Here is a 19,412-nt window from a genome sequence, read left to right as displayed (position 1 = left end):
ATAGTAGATGATCAATAATTTGTGGTAGTTATATGAAAAATAAAGACAATAGGTAAGTGTCATCATCCAGATAAGTAAATTAAGAGGAGTGTCTTGATGGTATAAACTTACCATGTTTACACCACTGTGTTGGCTAAGTTTTTCCATTTTTCCACGGTGGCTTCATTTGGGACCTATCCATTCTTTTGGCTCCAAGAGTACGTCTAAGCAGTAAGCATCAAGGGGGAATTTTCCTTTCATGCACACAGCCAACCAAACAGACCTGTGTTAGCTGTGAGGAGCATTCCAGAACCAGTGGTAGAATGAGGTTGTGCCTACTGGCTGAAGTTCTTGTTGGATCTAGAATTTAAACTCACCTCTTTGGTTCTAGGACTAGTATTTCCTGTTGTACAATGCAGATCTTTGTATTTCCAATGCTTAATAAATCATAGTTTTTTAAAATTAATTAATAAATTTATTTTTGGCCACGTTGGATCTTCATTGCTGTGCGTGGGCTTTCTCTAGTTGAGGTGAGCGGGGCCTACTCTTTGTTGCGGCGCGCGGGCTTCTCATTGCGGTGGCTTCTCTTGTTGCAGAGCATGGGCTCCAGGCATGCGGGTTTCAGTAGTTGCAGCACACAGGCTTCAGTAGTTGCAGCTCGTGGGCTCAGTAGTTGTGGTTCACGGGCTGTAGAGCACAGGCTCAATAGTTTCGGTGCACGTGGCATGTGGGATCTTCCCGGACCAGGGCTCGAACCTGTGTCCCCTGCATTGGCAGGCAGATTCTTAACCACTGCGCCACCAGGGAAGTCCAATAAATCATAGTTTATCAGTGTTTGTTGATGATTTAAATGAATAAATGTGAAAATGCACCTAGGGGAATACAGTAGGTCCATAAAGCATTAGGGTTTTCTCAATTATCTGCTGCTATTTGTTTCAGGGACCTATCTGAAATAGATAGCATTTTCACAGGTGACCTTTAACTTACTAACTTAAGAAAACAGAAAACAGGAAAAGGGTGGGAATTACTCTTGACCAAGACACATTTGTGTTAAGTCCATGATGGGTATTACAGGTATTCTGACAGGCATCTTCCTGGTCAAGATTTAAGTTAAATTTGAGCTCGATGTCTAATAACATCCAGACTTGTTTCCCAGGCACCTCAAAAGTCGAACATGGGGGCCTCCCTGGTGGCGCAGTGGTTGGGAGTCCGCCTGCCGATGCAGAGGATGCGTGTTCGTGCCCTGGTCCGGGAGGATCCCACGTGCCGCGGAGCGGCTGGGCCTGAGCATCTGGAGCCTGTGCGCCGCAGTGGGAGAGGCTGCAGGGGTGAGAGGCCCACGTACCGCAAAAAAAAAAAAAAAAAGTCGAACATGATTTCCTAGATAGGTGACATTGTGGGACCTTTAACTGACAATAATGCAATGTGGGCAGTGCAATGACTGAATGATTTTAGAAATATTGATATCTATAGGCCACTCTATGAGTAGAGAGGAGGCAAACACTTTTGCTGTCTCATATTTATCTGGGATTCTCATGTCACTCTTATGGAAAGCTGGTGGCTTAAAGTTTTTAAGACATCCACTTTGTTCAGGTTCTGCATCAGAAGCTAGGGAGGGCCGTAATGCAAGGACAGATCCAGGTTTTGTGAGGCCTGAAGCTTTAGACAATTTAGGGTGCTCTGTTGTTAAAAAAAACCATACAATCATAAATTTAAATATTTGATATAAAAGTGAGTAATTAGAAGGGATCAGTCCTTGCAAGTAGAGGTCACAAAGCTGGTTTCATTAGCTTCCTGTAAATGTGCCTCTGTAATACTGGAAGCGACATTTTAAGACAAAGGGATTTGTGATAGAATGTTGATGGGTGGGGCATTTCCAAACATTTACCAGTAAGAGACACATGTATATGCTAAATGTAGCTCCAGAGATAGACATTAAGTGCCAAGTGCTCAGAGTGGAGGGAAGCCGGGTTGTAGGGAAGGCAGCAGAGAAGGGGCCACTGTAAATTATGCATTCAGGAAGGCTTCAGTTAATTGGAATGCTTAGGGAGCTGGGAATCCTTGAGTTGACTTTTCAAATTAATCAAAAACAACAACAACAAAACCCCATCATTTATTGGCCATCAAAACTTTTTAAAAATACAGTCCTTTTCTTTTTTCCAATTTTCCTGTAGGTTTAAGAATTAAAAGAAAAAAATCAATCAATGTAATTTACCCACTGAGTTTAAGGAGAAAAGAAACCAAATAATTACTTAGAGGGGGAAAATAAAGTATTCACTTCCCGCCTTAATAGAAAGTCCTCTGTTGCTTGGGTGACTGAAGTAGCACCCGTGCCTGGTGGGAACAGGAATGCTGGCCTCCTTAACTGCCTCTCAGAGATCATTTGACCGGTAGAATTATGGTGGGGACATTGGTTTGATTGTGGTGTAGCTGTAAGTGCTCAATAAAAATTCCTTGAATGGATGAATGAACCAAATGAATGGTTCCAGTTTGAACAGATAAGGACAGTTTTGAAAGCATTTTTTATTCCTAAGAATTCTGTAATTAAATTTTATCAGACTCTTTTGAATGCACTGAAAATTCCTTCCTGAATATGGCCTAGGTTTGACAGCAAAAGAATTAGGAAATGGAACTTTCACTGAGTGCCTGACATATGCCAGATATTTTGCTGATGTCTATATTTATTTAAGCCTTGTAACCATTTTGCAGTGGAGGAAAACTAGATCTCAGGACTAAAGTAACTTGTCGGTGGCCTTCCAGGGAGCAAGTGGCAGAGCTAGGATTCAGATCCAAGTTTGTGTGTCCAGGGTTCATTCTCTGACTCTAACTTGTCATTTGACCTTTCTTTCCAGCAAATGTGAAAGACACATGAAACAGAGACTTTAGCTAGAGGGAGGAAGGATTATAAAGAAGGGAGTGTGGTGTGGTGCAGAGTTATGCTGCTTAGCCATCGGTAGTATGTGACTTGGGGTCTTAAATTACACATCTGTAAGATCAGAGGACTGGAGTTGATGACCTCTGAGTGGGGTGACCACATGGCCCAGTTTGCCAAGGCAGCCCTGATTTATACCAGTTGTACCAAGGTGACTATGATTAGCATGCCCTTCCACTTTCAAAAGTGTTCCACTGTGGATCGTAAAGTCTAAGGCTGCCCTATATATGAGATTGATTCCAGGTCTTAATTTCTATGATTTCAAATTGAATCTAATAGTTTCTTTGATTACTGAAGCAATAGGAATTTTCATTTCCCAGGCCTGTGAGGTGTGAGGGACTGATAGCACATCAAGTGATCTCTGTCTAGAGTTTGCTTTACATTTCTGATACAGATATTTTTTCTGATATTGCCCCTTTCCTTTAAAAGTACACTAGTTAGGGACTTCCTTGGTGGTGCAGTGGTTAAGAATCCGCCTGCCAATGCAGGGGACATGGGTTCGATCCCTGGTCCAGGAAGATCCCACATGCCGTGGAGCAACCAAGCCCGTGTGCCACAATGACTGAGCCCACGTGCCACAACTACTGAAACCTGTGCACCTAGAGCCCTGCTCTGCAACAAGAGAAGCCACTGCAACGAGAAGCCTGTGCTCTCCAACGAAGAGTAGCCCCTGCTCGCCGCAACTAGAGAAAGCCCGCACACAGCAACGAAGACCCAACTCAGCCAAAAATAAATAGTACACTAGTTCATCCCCTTCTGGTCAGTTTGGTTCCAGTTAATTTGGGATCATTATATAAATATTTATTTCTACTAATAGTGGCCATCACTTACTGAATGCTTAGAATAAATCATTATTCTAAGCACTGATTACATTATCTCATTTAATGCACTTATTAATATAAGATAGTTTCTCACTTTCTAGATAAGGAAATTGAGGCTTAGAGCAATTAAGTGACTTGAAGGAAGAGATGAAAGCAGGTATTCCTAATCTCTTAACCATTATACTATAGTAAGGTATGTATACAAACACAGAGCAGATAATTTAAAAAACTATCAGAGTTGGAGACACAATGGTGGGTAGAAGGACTTGAGCTCACCTTCTCTCATGAAAACACCAAAATCACAACTGACTGCTGAACAACCATTAACAAAAAAGATTCAAACCTACCAAAAAAGATATTCTTTTCAAAGACAAAGAAGAAGCCACAAGGAGACAGTAGGAGGGGTGCTTTTGCAATATAATCAAAACCCATACCTGCTGGGTGGGTGACCCACAAACTGTAAAATAATTATATCACAGAGGTTCTCCCACAGGCATGAGAGTTCTGAGCCCCATGTCAAGCTCCCTAGCCTGGGGGTCTGGCATCAGGAGGAGGAGCCCCTAGAGCATTTGGCTTTGAAGGCTGGCTTGGTTTGAGTGCAGGAGATCCACAGGACAGGGGGGGAAACAGATTCCACTCCTGGAGAGCACACACAAGGTTTCATGTGCACTGGGACCCAAGGCAAAGCCGTGATACCGTAGGAGCCTGGGGCAGACCTACCTGCAAGTCTTGGAGGGTCTCCCGGGGAGGTGGGGGTCAACTGTAGCTCACTGGGGGGGCAAGGACACTGGTGGCGGACGCCCCAGGGAATACTCATTGGTGTGAGCTCTCCCAGAGGTTGCCATTTTAGCACTGAGACCTGGCTCCACCCAACAGCCTGCAGGCTCCAGTGCTGGTACACCTCAGGCCAAACAACCAGCAGGGTGGGAACACAGCCCCACCCATCAGCAGATAGACTGCCTAAAGTCATCCTGAGTTAACAGCTGCCTGACATGGCTCTGCCCACCAGAGCGACAAGACCCACCTCCACCCACCAGTGGGCAGGCACCAGTCCCTCCCACCAGCAAGCCTGCACAAGCCCCTGGACCAACTTCACCCACCAGGGGACAGACACCAGAACCAAGAAGAATTACAATCCTGCAGCCTGAGGAAGAGAGACCACAAACACAGAAAGTTAGACAAAATGAGACAGCAGAGAAATATGTTCCAGATGAAGGAACAAGATAAAACCCCAGAAGAACAACTAAGTGAAGTGGAGATAAGCAATCTACCTGAAAAAGAATTCAGAGTAATGATAGTAGATATGATCCAAGGTCTCAGAAAAAGAATGGAGGCACCAACTGAGAAGATACAAGACATGTTTCATAAAGAGCTAGAAGCTTTAAAGAATGAGCAACAGAGATGAGCAATACAGTAACTGAAATGAAAAACACACTAGAAGGAATCAAGCAGAATAAATGAGGCAGAACAACGAATAAGTGAGTTGGAAGACAGATTGGTAGAAATCACTGCTGTGGAACAGAATAAAGAAAAAAAGAATGAAAAGAAGTGAGAACAGTCCAAGAGAACTCTGGGACAACATTAAATGTACCAACATTCGCATTAGAGGGGTCCCAGAAGAAGAAGACAGAGAGAGAGGGCCTGAGAAAATATTGAAGAGATAATAGCCGAAAACTTCACTAATATGGGAAAGGAAACACTCACGCAAATCCAGGAAGCACAGAGAGGCCCATACAGAATAAACCCAAGGAGGAACACACTGAGACACATATTAATCAAATTGACAAAAATTAAAGACAGAGAAAATATTAAAAGCAACAAGGGGAAAGCAACAAATAACATACAAGGGAATCCCTGTAAGGTTATCAGCTGATTTTTCAGTAGAAACGCCACAGGCCAGAAGGGAGTAGAACAATATATTTAAAGTGATGAAAGGGAAAAACCTGCAACCAAGAATACTCTACCCAGCGAGGCTCTCATTCAGATTTTATGGAGAAAATCAAAAGCTTTACAGACTAGCAAAAGCTAAGAGAATTCAGCACCACCAAACCAGCTTTACAAGAAATGCTAAAGAGGGACTTTCCTGGTGGCACAGTGGTTAAGAATCTGCCTGCCAATGCAGGGGACACGGGTTCGAGCCCTGGTCCGGGAAGATCCCACATGCCACAGAGCAACTAAGCCTGTGCGCCACAACTGCTGAGCCCATGTGCCACAACTACTAGAGCCCACGCTCCCCAACAAGAGAAGCCACTGCAATGAGAAGCCCACGCACCACAACGAAGAGTAGCCCCTGCTCACCACAACTAGAGAAAGCCCGCGTGCAGCAATGAAGACCTGACACAGCCAAAAATAAAAATAAATAAATTTATAAAAAAAAAGAGAAATGCTAAAGAAACTTCTCTAAAAACCTTGCCGATAATCAAGTGTTCATAAAGACATGGAGCAAGAGGATGTCACATATGCTGCAGCATGGTAGAAATCAGTGCATCACCTATTAAAGTTGACCCGTCAATTCCATTCCTACACACTTATAGACACTAGCAAAATTCTTGCACGTGTACACCAGGAGACAAGTATACAATTATTTATAACAGCATTATTTGTAATAAATAAAAAGACTGAAAACAACCTGAAATTTCCATCAACAGTGAAATGAATAAATGTGATATAGTCATAGCATGGACTAACAAATAGCCGTGGACAGCAGCATGAAGAAGTCTCAGTAATTTTTTTTTCTTCTTTAAATTTATTTTTGGCTGCGTTGGGTCTTTGTTGCTGCGTGTGGGCTTTCTCTAGTTGCGGCAAGTGGGGGCTACTCTTTGTTGCGGTGCATGGGCTTCTCATTGCGGTGGCTTCCCTTGTTGCAGAGCATGGGCTCTAGGCATGTGGGCTTCAGTAGCTGTGGGGCATGGGCTCAGTAATTGTGGCTTGTGGGCTCTAGAGCGCAGGCTCAGTAGTTGTGGCACACGGGCTTATTTGCTCCGTGGCATGTGGGATCTTCCCGGACCAGGGATTGAACCTGTGTCCCCTGCATTGGCAAGTGGATTCTTTTTTTTTTTTTTTGCGGTACGCGGGCCTCTCACTGTTGTGGCCTCTCCCGTTGTGGAGCGCAGGCTCTGGACGCGCAGGCTTAGTGGCCATGGCTCAGAGGCCTAGCCGCTCCGCGGCATGTGGGATCTTCCCAGACCAGGGCACGAACCCGTGTCCCCTGCATTGGCAGGCGGACTCTCAACCACTGCGCCACCAGGGAAGCCCAGCAGGTGGATTTTTAACCACTGCACCACCAGGGAAGTCCCTCAGTAATGTTGAGGCGGGTAAAGTAAGTCCCTGAAAAATATATTCAAGCAGTCAGCAAAAGATGAGATTTTGAAAACTGAGGAGTAAGTTAGACCAAGAGAAGAGAGGACATCGTAGTCATAGAGACAAGGAACAGCAGATGCATACCACCTCCCCCACTGCATGTGTCCCTAATGCAGAATTCTGGTATACCTGAATTCACTTCTGGATACCTTTTTTTGAATCCTGAGAAATTCTCTAAGTGAATTAATTGCTTGTTGGGAATAGTTGCAGGAGAAGAGTGAGGTTGGAAAGCCAACAAAAGAGATAAAGTTAGGAAAGGAATAGAGATGTTTACAATTAATTCCTGTCTAGGAAGCCAGGTGGGGGAAATTATATCTTGTGCTTCTGCCTGCCCTCCAGTGGCATCCCCAAGGAGGAAAGGGGCAAAGGTCAAGTCAGTTATGCTTCAGTGTCAAGATTACCAAGACTGAAGGAAGCTACACTAACCTGGAGATTGGAGAGGGATTTTAAAAGTCAAAGACAACTAACTTAAGGTTTTCTCTGTTTTTTTTCCATCTCAAGCACTGAAGTAGGTTACTGTGTCTCTGAGATCACAATGGGAATGATCAATGGAGTTTTTAAAAGAGAATTTTTGTGTCCAGAAAGAAAGGTTATTGTAGTAGAGCTTAGTACTGAATTTATTGAAGCTATAAATTAAGAATCTCAGTTTTTACAAATGTTTAAGTTCAGTTTGCAAATCATTTTTTTTTAATTTTAGAAATACAGTAATTGTCCAAAAAAACCCCCCAAAACAGAAAAACTATCAGGCCTCCTAAATTCCCATTGGCCTTTCCTTATTTATCAGCGTCAGTGATAATCTTTGTAATTACATCTTCCATTGCTTCCACCATCCATCCTTTACTTCAGAGTAGAAGAAGCATTTGCCTCAAGTAAGCAGACTACAGATTTTGACTAAAATGCAAGTTCTCAGGAAATCAAGGGGATTAGAAAGTGGATGCACTGAATATTTACTTACTTTGTGGATCTTCTTCTTCTTTTTTTTTGAGTTTTTCTTTACCAGAGTATAAAGCAGAAAACAGACACTTGCTTTTTCATTTATTTATATTTGTATAGAGAGTACTTAAAACCCACCAGATGACAGTCTTATCATTCTGCATTTATTTATTGTCTGGCTAACTTACAAAGACACAGATGTCTAGGGTAGGTCCTACCCCCACCATATAAACTACCCTGATGACATAGGTACCAAAATGTGCATGTTTACATAATGCAGTGGTATGAAAAACATTTTCCTTCTTTACAGCCCCTGACTATAAATAGGGAAAAATTAATTTCATGCCAGAAAATTTTGGGCACTTTAACAGTCATCACATTTCTGCTACTAAAATAATAAAATTGGTATTACAAGTTAAACTATAAAGGCCTAACAGTTCTTACAAATATGCAAATAATCTGCTACTTAGACATAAAAAGTCAATTTCTTGCAAATCACCAAGTAAGGCACCACTGGATTAAACATTTTTCTTGGTTTTTACTAAATAAAATGCATATTGAAATAAATACTGAACACTGAATTTTAATACTGTAATACATTTCATTATAAAATATGTGAATATTAAGATACTGTATTGCATCTTGAATACATTTATCTGGAAATTTTATGGGGAAAAAACATATGTAAGCTCTGGTTTCAGGGAAGTAACTATTAATTTTTGTGATCTGCCATAGTTGACGATTTTAGCATAGAACCTCATTCAAACTTTGGGATGTGATTAGGTTTCTAACTTTCAAAGAAAGGGTGTACATGTATTAATGGAATATTCACTTAAAAAATACATTTTAAAACATCTCTCTCCTGGATGAATAGCAACTTTGAGCTGTGACCCTGCTTCAAACTTAGGGTGGTATCTGCAAAATTGGGATATATAAGGAAATTGGCCATACTTACTACACTTTACAAAATTCAGACCCATTTTCTTTGGGTCAGACTTTTCTCTGCCATATTTGCTAGGAAGGCCCAACTCCATCTTTTCTGAAGTGGGTCATTAGGCTTTATCATAGGGATTTTTACCAACTATTGATATCTGATCAAAGAATTCAAAATAAGATGATGCTGCTATATTACCAAAATATTAGAGATTAAAAACTTTTTTTGAAAATACTTTGCCAAGCTTGTTACACCTTTATGTTTCTTGATTTTCTTTGGGTAAAGGCCCCCAAGTGAATGTATGAAAGACAAATTAATGGTGGTGGGCGGGGAACCCAAATTCTCTAATGTACTTAATAAGCCCAGGACTTTGGCAAGGAAAGTTATAAAAATACAACAGATTCAAATGGGCAACTTCATAAGTTATTAGACATCCCATTATTAGAACTCTAAGTTCTTTTGCATCTATATAAATGAAACATTTATTCTATAAATAGGAATGCTTCTTTCAAATTTTTCTTTGGATTGATTTCTTGTTAGCATCTCCCAGTAATACATGAACAATTCACTGAAACCATAATACAAAATTTAGGTAGATATACATATACATATATAGCCATGAACTTTAAAAAAATAAGTAATGGTAAATTTTAAACATAATTAACCATATAAAACATCTAAATGGAAATCTTTTTTTCCAAGTGTATAGCTAGATTTAAAAGTCCCAGTAAAGTTTTGTAAACAAAACCATACAAAAAGGGCAAGGCTGGCTCATTCCTATGGTCCTCTGGGGGAGCTTTATTTGCATAGATCCAAGGCAAATGATTCTCCCAGAAAAATTCAAAACAAGTTCCCTCCAATTTCCTGCAGCAGTCTCTTTCTCTCAACCCCATAATCACCAGATTTAGATTTTTAGAGTTTTGTCCATCAACTCAAAACTGTCCCCTTCTTCCACATTTCTGATTTGCTACCTTTCCCTGACTTTCCCCACAACTATGGAGCCTATGAGCCTCCTGCCCTAAGGAGCACGCTGAGCTGGAGAGGAATGAAGCCACTTCCCATGCATAAGGCAGGAGGCCAACCGACAGATGAGCTCAAGGCAGCTGCTTCTAAGCCCCAGAGCCCCAACTGGCTTTCAGTTTCTCTCCAATGGCTTTATTCCACATGACTGTAAACCCTATTATATCAATTTCTGACCTTGGTACTGTGAAGCAACATCTGTATACAGATTTCCAGGGAAGAGGGAAAATAAGGGAGAAAAATCTAAGGAAAGCTGTTTGCCAAACAAGGTGTTGGGTCCTAACTTTATTTTTAGTTACCTCTTGAATTGCTAAAGCTCATCTTGCTTTTTTGTTTTTTAAACAAGAGGTTTTTGCACTAGCCTCTATCTTCTGGACCTGTGCTGTCCAACATGGAAGCCACCAACCATGTGTGGCTGTTGAGCATTTGCAATGTGACAAGTCTGAATGGAGATGTGTTCTAAGTGTAAAATACATACCAGATTTTGAAGACTTAGTACCAAAAAAAGAATATAAAATATCTCATTAAAATTGTTATATTGATTGCAGGTTGAAATGATATTTTGGATGTCGGTTAAATAAAATATATTAAAGTTAATTTCACCTATTTTCCTTTTTAATGTGGCTACTAGAAATTGTAAAATTGTATATGTGGCTCACATTATATTTCTATTGGACAGCTCTGTCCAAGACTGCCAAAGATTGGACAGCCTGTAACTGCAAACATTTCATATAAGCAACTTGCTTAGGTGGTCTGTGGTTCATGGAAACAGGAGGCCAAACATGCAAAAAAGGCATGGAAGCAAACAGCTCTCAGGGACCTTAATATCGTGGTCTGTAGCAAAAAAGCAGTGAATGTTTGAATTTCATGGGTTGAAAGCTGGGACACAATTCATTGCTGCCTACTTGCCACAAAAGCCTATACTGATCCCCAAAGCAGCCAACAGGCTATAGCTGAAGCAAGCAATAGCTTTAAGAATATACACAATATAAAAAGCGAGGTGCATTTCTTTACTGCATACACACCCTGCACACATGCATTCCCACATCACCTCCCTTCTTCCCTATTGCCATCATGAAGGGGACAAGGGAAAACAAGAGAAGGAGGGTGTGCGACTTGGACAGCAACAGCAGAAGGAGCTCTTGGGCTTGGGTGGAGAAGAGCAGGCAAGGATCACCTCGGGATAGGAGGAAGGGGTGGGGCACCCCTTTCTCTTCGGTTGGATCCACCTTGATGAAAAAATAGACAAAATATAAATTTTGGTTAGAAAGCTTATGTTCTCACTGTAAAACTTAAGAATGGTTGCAGAAGAACCCACTACACGCCCCCTGCCATGATCAAGGCTGTAAATAACTTGCACATGTGCATGAGAGCTGAGGGGAAGAAGCAAGTAAGGATCTGAACAAATTTTACTAGAGAAGGATGACCTACCACGGGCTACCAAGTACTTGTGCGAACTTAAAGTTTTTAAAAAGTCACTTTTTTTCTCTTCACATAGTATGTGTGATTATACATTACATATAATATATATATTATAGATTGAGAAAATATGGATGAGAAAAACAAAACAAAAATTCACCAATGCTTTTACCACCCAGAGATAACCAATAACATTATATGTATATTTTCCATATATAAACAGTTCCCTTTTTCCTTCCAAAAACAGGATCATATATAGTCCATTTGGACATTTTTCAAAGTCATTACTCTTTACAAATATAATTGTTAATGACACATTGCATTCTATTATATAAGTATACTGTAGTTTATTTATCTAATCATTCCCCTCTTTTTGGGCATTTAGGTATCTTCTAATTTCTAAACAATGCTTTTTGATAGCAGCCATCCTAATAGGTGTAAAGTGGTAGTTTTATTTGTGTTTTCCTAATGATTAGTGATGTTGAGCATCTTTTTATGTGCTTATTGGCAAGCTGTATATCTCATTTCAAGAAATATCTATGCAAGTATTCAACCATTTTAAAAATTGGGTTTTGTTGTTGAATTGTAGGAATTCTTTATGTATTCCAGATATTAACCTTTTATCAGACATATGATTTGCAAATACTTTATCCCATTTCATGGGTTTTCTCTTCACTCTATTGATAGTGTTCTTTTAAAAACTATGCATATTCATGGGCTGTCAGCATGCCATAACTAGGTTTAAAATCCATTCACAATTAAAAAATTCATTTGTCCCATGCACATTTTGTTTTGAGGATCTAACAGGTGTTAGGCATGAAACCAGGTGCTCAGATGCTGTGAGTAGGTCTTCCAGGGACTTGAGTCAATCGAGTAGGTCTGCTAAGGCCACAGTTCTGATACTCAGGTGGACTGGCATTGATGGATTCCTCAGCAGGCCACCACTTCCCTGACAGCAACCAAAGTAGCCCACTTAGGGATTCCTGAGTTAGAACAAATCTCTGAGCAAGGGGAGGAGTTACAGGAAAACAGTGGCAGTCCATTACCTTGCCTCTTCCTGTTTTTATCCCAACCAGGTCTTTTCTTGGGCAGGGACCTGAGGAAAGACTCATCTGGATGTAAATCAGCTATCTGTCATGGAGACTTGACTGTCAATTGACACACCACAAATGTTGAGCAAAACAAGGGCTGGCCTTGTGCAAAGCTGCAATTAGGAGGCACTGTTCAGGGCTGTCTGGGTGCCCTACCAGGTAGTGGGCCTGGAGGCTGAGGCAGGTACAGGAGCAGGATAAAACCACTCCATAGTACTTTATTTGTGTTAGAGAGATGATCCATTATCATTATAAAATATTAAACATGCCCAATGCTAGAAATATTTTTTTAAAGCTACAAAAACATTTTTGGAGGGCTGTGGAAATTAATTTACCGATCTAAGAAATATTTTTAAATGCTGCTGTATTTCAAGCTCTGTGCCACTTTCAGAAGATGCAGTAGTGAGCAGGGCCTAGTTCCAGTTCTCAAGCTGTGGACAGTCATAAAGACAGGAAGTTGGGGGGAAGGAATGTGTTCAGCTATTAAATTAAAAATCTAGAGGGGCTGGGGAGGATGGCTCTGTTATTGACGTAAATATACAAATAGCACAGAGTGGGGTGGGGGAAGAGAACTCGAGGATGCTGTTCCCACGTGAAGACTTTTTCACCAAAAATTTCAACCACCAACTCTTGTATGATAATTTTATTACAGTTATGCCTCTTTTATTAGGCATCATCTAGAATGCAGTATTCCACATAAATAAGTTTTTCTAGGAATTAAACTTGTCCTTTCAAGCAGCAATATTCTGTTTACTTCTGGCATTTTTTTCAGGGAAATTTTTCTAAAATATTTTCTAATCCTTTGAATTCTTCAACAGAAGCACAAAGCACAATTTGTCTTGTTCTTAATAACCCAACAGAAACAACTGTATTGTCCAGTGCTGTGATACCTAGCAGAGCTCTGTGTTCCTAGCTCCTCCTTTAACCCAAGACTGCCACCTATCTCTTCTCCCCGAAGTCAGTGATTTTGCTTCTAACCAACCTTGACTTCAGCTGATATTAATCTGCTCTAAGGCTGGGAACCAACCAAGCAAAAATTAAGAACTGTGTGTTAAGAAAGAGTCATTAGGCTCAGAGTACATGAAGGAGCTCTGCTGGGCAATGAGGACAAGGCTAGGATCATGTGACAGTTCTTTGACATGCTCAAACACTTTTTCTCCACTCATTTCTGGCTTGGGAGTTTGGTCTGAAGCTAAGGCTGTTACAAGATGGGGCCTCATCAGTGATATATGTATATTTCATGCTAATTCTTCCTTAGTTCTATACATTTATTGTTGTGAAATATCAGTTTTTCTATTTCCTCTTCTTGTTCACGTATTTCTTTTCAGTAGGGGAAAACTGATTCACTTCTTTACGGTAGCATTACAGCTATAAGGAAAAAAACAATCTAAATGTCCAATAATGGTAAACTAAATTATTATATGCTGACTTGATGGAATTCTGTAGAATAAAAACCATGTGATAAAATAGGGAAGTGTTTACTCAGCAATGTTATATAAATCTCATCAGCAAAACCCATACTCTATAATTATTAAACTATATAAATTAATCAGAATTAGATGGATAAAAATTAGAAGACAACCTAGTAAGATGAAAATATCTGTTATGTTATGTAGAGAGATTATGGGTATACTTAAAATTTTCATGTAATGCTCTGTAAAGTTATGATTATATTTAAACGATCAAGGCAGTTACAGTGAGTTTTTGTTATAATTAGACATTCTGCCAGTCTCAAAACTAGTAGGAATAGAAGATGGCTCTAATTTGTGCCATCTTAGGAAGATCAAAATGGGGAAAGATTGTCCAAACAAGCAAAGTAATAAAATTTAACCTACTAGCAAACTAAAGGTATTTTGAGCTTGTAATGACACATTAAAATAATCATTTCTCATATGCATTCTGGATGTCTCCATTTTCCTCAATGAGTGTAGAAAGGGAGTTTACTAGAATTTATATGGTTCCAAATCCAGGAGTGATTTCTCTGAAATCGCCCCACTCCAGGCAAGAGACCTGGATTTCCTATACAACCCTCAGTTGTGTATAACCCAGGCTACTCAAGTATGAAGGCATCCAATTGCCCTTGTAGAAATACTCACTCCGGCTTTCATTTCTTGCCAATTTACTGGGATAACTTTTGGTTGTTGGTACATATGGCTCTGGAGGTGGCAAATCAGAAATCGGATGGAAGAAGAATCTGCTTTCCCACTCATCTGAGGGAGAGAAACAAACAGTATCTTCAGTGTAACAGACCATCTTCTCTGAAGACTTATTATGTAACGAAAGGCACAGAATGAAATACAGAGAGAATGGCAGAGATCGCTTCTGGTTTTATGTCTAGGAGTTTAGAGAAAAGCCGGAAGCGCTACAAATGTCACTGATTAGCACAGCGATAAAGTATAGTGGTCTGCATATCAAACCAAAGACAGATCCAGGTGACTTGAACTAGAGTGACTAGGACCCAGCCAGTCCCTCTCAGGAGCTGGGGACTAAGGTTTGGGATGCCTTTCTTAATGATTCCTTCACCAGTGGAAGGAATAACTAGGACCCTCTGATAACAGTGGCAGAGATAAGCTGCTCAATATCTGCAGGCCATTGGGCCTCTCACCACCACGAACTGTTCAGAAAGGGAGGTACAAGGTTAGCTACAAAAATGGTTCTTTTCAGAATTCTGGAACCTCTGGAAAGTTAACCAAGATGAGACTCAAACAAGGAACAGAGAAAAATGATCTGCCTTTTTGGGGAGTCGAGGAAGGGGGATTACTATTTTTCATTTGAAATCATGGTGGGCCCTAGAGTGCTTAGATTAGTGCTGTGCAGTATGATAACAATGAGGGTCACACAAACAAGAAATGTTAATGCAAACATACAAACAGATACAAACACACCTGCCATTCAACTGCTGCCCTACTATAGCTTGTACATTTCCAAGGAGCCGGGACCACACCTCACCTTCACACGAAGAGTCTTGGAAGCCGTTTCTAATTGATGTCGATGGTGGAGGTGGGGGAGGCACCCCAGTGCCAGGCCTGTCGGGAGGAAGAGGAGGCCGGGGCCCACTTCTGGGACTGTCTGTTCCACTCCTGGATGGCAACTGAGGGGTGGCAGGCAGGGCCCGAGATGTGCTGCCATTTCTGTTCATTGGAGGAGGTGGTGGGAGAGGGCCTGGAGCAAAAGAAAAATGACATTTAGTGCTATACCTTACACTGTACATTACTATCATCATGGTCATCAACATGCAATTATTGAGTGCCTGCTGGATACATGCCCTTTTACTAGGGAATGTGGAGAAATGGTGGAGAGTTCCTAGGAGGTTTAGCCAAGAAATGATTAGACGCATATAAGCACAGAAATGCACAAATGTACACACATACGTGGAACAAGTGCACATTGATAGCTAAATGGCGCTTTGGGTTGAGACTGGAGGTGATGCAGCTGCCAATGGTAATCATTTGTTTATATTGACAACTGTATACTTTAAAAAACATTTAAAATTCCTTTTAAATAGCTGTTGAACTAATTACTGTGACATGTTACTTATTAAGTAAATGCTGTTTTAAAAATAAGATAGTTATGAACTTATTTTAGGTCTCCAGAGGGACTAAGTTCTTTAAATGCATAGTATTATTGCTAATTATACAAGCATGTTTCTGTGATGCATATGATCTATTTCCAGGCAGAAGCGGGATCAGGAAACCAAACATTAGTTATCCCGAGAAAGTAAGAGTTCCTTCTTGGTTCTTCCTCTCTGGGGAGTCAGATTAACAGAGGGAGTGACAATCAGCTAATCAATGTGCATGGCTATAAATGCTGGTGCAGTATCCTGACCCTGTGCAGGCTGGTTATCCTGTGGAACTTGATTTCCTGTCTATGAAAGAACACCTTTCTCACTGCACTGTTGCCAGAAATACTTAGTCAAAAAGCAAATAAAAAGTATTATATAGTATTTGAAACCATGTTTTAAAAATGCAGTGGTGTGGTATAATCAGAAAATTTTAAGTTCTTAGTAAGTAATTCAAAGTAAATTCTTCTTTTTGATAGTACGAAGGAACATATCTTGCTTTTCCCATCCTCCAAATGCAGAGGCTGTTTGGGTCATGAGTAAATTTTTAAAAAGAAAAAAAGAACTTGAGCATCTCTCATGCAAATCAAAATGGCCTTAGTAATTATTCCTGACCTTCAGTGGTGTGTTCCACTAGCAACATGCTGACATCTTTATGTAAACACAATGTCTTATGGTGCTATAAATATAAATATGTCTTGTTAATTACAGATTCAGAATCCAACTAGAGGACCTTAAAGTGAATGACCCACCCATCAAAGATATTCCTGTCTGGAAGTCTTGGCTCAGGTCTCTGATGGAGGTGGGAGGCATGCCCAGCCCTGGTTCGTCTCTCAAGGAGTCTTCAGTGCCTAATCTGGTAGGGTTTATTTATTGCCCCATCTGCTTCTCACTGCTGGAGTCCTAGTTAGTATGAGTAGATTTACTGGGGGGAGAAGTGGCTCACACGCTGTGGGCTTAATGGCAGTGGTAGTACCACCACATAACTGTCACTGAATGCAAACTAGACTTCCAATACTATGGGGCCTGGTACTATGTAACCTGATCAACTTGATCTCTCTCTCTTTTAAAGTAACTGTTCATGTTCCTTACTCTCCAACCTTCCAGCCCTCTGCTCCAAACCTAGGCAAGCATAACAAAAAACAGATTTCTATTTCCCGTTGGCAGTATAATAATGAAAACGATCATTTGTTGAATGCTACTACGTGCGGGGAAATAAGATAACCACTATACACACTGGTCTCATTTAATTCTTACAACAGCCCCGAGGAGCATCAGGACAGCAGGTGAGGCCTCAGAGGTGTTGGAAGGTTAAAGAGCCCAAATCAGTACACTAATGAGTGGAAGAATAGGATTTGACTCCATTCTGTCAAATTCTAAAACACTCCCCTAACAATGAAGCCAAGCCACCTCTCAAAATATAGATGGCCCTTGATGACTTCTCATAGGTTCCTTGTGGAAATGTAAATTGGTGGGAATTTTCTAGAGGCTAATTTGGCAATACCTATGAAATCCATAGTTTACTATGCACATCCATTGTCCTAGAAATTCCATTCCTAGGAATTCATCCAAAAGAAATACACAGAGATGTGCACAAATATTTAGCTACAAGAATGTATCCCTGCATTATCTGCAATAGCAAAACTCTAGAAATGGCCTGTATGACCACGTGACTAATAAATAAGCCAAGGTACTTTTGTGGGATTTAATATTATGTGGCCATTAAAAGTCAGGTTGTAAAAGAAGAGTTAATCATATCAGAAAATAATGAGCTAAATTAAATAAAAAGAAAATTAGCAAACAATATATGTAGTATGATACTAATTTTGCAAACATGTATATATATGCATTTAAAAAAGACTGAAAGGGTATATAAACAATGTTATATCTGGATGATGGTGGTGGCAGAATTATAGATGATTTTTATTTTCATTATACTTTTATGTATTTTGTATAATAAACAGGTATGACTTAATGTAATTGAAAGAAACAACAAATATATATCACTGCCTATCCTATTTGGGGGAATATTTAATCTGTTGATTAAATCATTTGGTAGAACCAAGCAAACAGCTCCTCAGCCATTTTGTGGGAAAATCCATACCTGTTGGATAAGAAGAAAATGATGCATTTCATTCATCTACTTGTTCTTATTTGTTCATTGAAGCATACTTAATGAGATGCCACAATGTCTAGACTGAATAGACTACCAACTTTTTATATTTGTAGCTGACTCTCCCTGGCAAAGTGGTTTGAAGAAGTGATTTTCACTTTGTTACACATTACAGTCACTGGGGAGCTTCCAAATATCCTGATGCCCAGTTTGTAACCCAGACCAATGAAACCAGAAATCCTGGGGTAGGAACCCAGGCATGGTGGTTTTTAAAGCTCCCAGGTGATTCCAGTATGTGGTCAAGTTTGAGGACTATTTTAAAAAAGTGTTTATTAGGTTCCTGAGGTCAGGGGGTCAAAGGTCAGTTAGCTTCTCACAGAGCAAAAAATGCCCATTTCCAGACATCCTGTAGGTATGGTAAGGTTAAATTCCAAAACTAGATAGTTCTTCTGAATCCATCAATAACAAACAGAAAACAAACAAGCACCTATTAAAAGTAGGAGAGAGAGTAGAGACTCCTCACACTTCATTTCACACTGTGCAGGTTCTCCCCTTAGATCCAGGTTTCTCAGCCCTGGGTGGGGACACAGATGGGCTTCAGCAGGTCCTTCAATCCATGAAACAGCAGGCAATTTTGAGCTTATGAGCATTTTTATGGAGAGAAGGCCTTATTATATACCTTTATCTGATTCTCCAAGGGATCTATGTGTCAGAGATGTGAACAGACAGCAAAATGGACTCTAGTATGTGTCAAAACTTGACCGATGAAGAGAAGTACAGGGGAAGTTCATTCACTCTTAAATAACTGCCCTTCTTGTTGGAATAATGGGCCCTCCTGCAGGAGATGGGTATTTAGTTCCCAGTTAAGACAGCAGAAATTCCCTTTCAGGAGATGTCAGGTAGAGTGGTGAGATGGAAGGTGAGTGAGTGGCCTGTTCTTTATTAACTCGCTTGGGACCATTTCACTTCATTGGTTACTTAGTCTCCTCACTTCTGAAACGTGGACAGAAGTATGGGTCCCACTCTCTTCAGAGGTAACGTGAGGCCAAGAGAAAATCATATGGGTTATGTGTCACTTCCAAGGTCAAAGCAGCCCGAGAGTTCACTTAAGCTTTTGTTGGGCTCTCTTCGTGTGCAGTTGGTAGTGACTTCTGGGCTGGCTGGGTCACAGGGGTACAACTCACCGCGCTCTGGCCATACCTGATCTGCCCGGTGGGTCCCTCACTGGAGGAGGGGGTCTCTCGCTGGGCG

The 19,412-nt window shown here is 40.6% G+C and overlaps 2 protein-coding genes across 17 annotated transcripts in view; one reads left to right on the top strand and one right to left on the bottom strand.

The window, feature by feature from the left end:
- Positions 1-19,412, top strand: part of LOC111172887 (uncharacterized) — a 113,550-nt gene that overhangs the window by 65,624 nt on the left and 28,514 nt on the right. For 5 of the 12 annotated variants that reach the window (XR_016394125.1, XR_016394124.1, XR_016394123.1 and 2 more), the window contains exon 1: positions 8,467-16,907. The exons of 5 other annotated variants lie outside the window; for them this stretch is intronic. Coding sequence is in view for 1 of the 7 variants with exons in the window: in XM_089916654.1 (XP_089772780.1) it covers positions 16,845-16,907 (63 nt within the window). In the remaining 6 variants the exon portion in view is untranslated. Of the gene's footprint in view, positions 1-1,135 lie in introns of those variants that run through there. 2 more of the 12 variants (XR_016394129.1, XR_016394130.1) reach the window with 2 other exon arrangements.
- WIPF1 (WAS/WASL interacting protein family member 1) overlaps positions 8,115-19,412 on the bottom strand; it is a 113,006-nt gene continuing 101,708 nt past the window's right edge. For all 5 annotated transcript variants that reach the window (XM_089916650.1, XM_022570072.3, XM_022570074.2 and 2 more), the window contains 4 exons: positions 19,362-19,412; positions 15,439-15,651; positions 14,586-14,699; positions 8,115-11,208 (listed from right to left, as the gene is read on the bottom strand). The exon at positions 19,362-19,412 is cut by the window's right edge and continues 741 nt beyond it. In XM_089916650.1, coding sequence (XP_089772776.1) covers positions 11,153-11,208; positions 14,586-14,699; positions 15,439-15,651; positions 19,362-19,412 — 434 coding nt within the window. In that variant the 3' untranslated portion in view covers positions 8,115-11,152. The remainder of the gene's footprint in view (positions 11,209-14,585; positions 14,700-15,438; positions 15,652-19,361) is intronic.

This window comes from Delphinapterus leucas, chromosome 8 (genome assembly GCF_059928025.1).
Source record: "Delphinapterus leucas isolate spDelLeu-1000000601 "Yukka" chromosome 8, BTC_Dleu_Yukka2, whole genome shotgun sequence".
Lineage (NCBI taxonomy): Eukaryota > Metazoa > Chordata > Mammalia > Artiodactyla > Monodontidae > Delphinapterus > Delphinapterus leucas.
The sequence above is the reverse complement of the archived record's forward strand: the minus strand, read 5'-3'. Positions and strand labels throughout refer to the sequence as shown.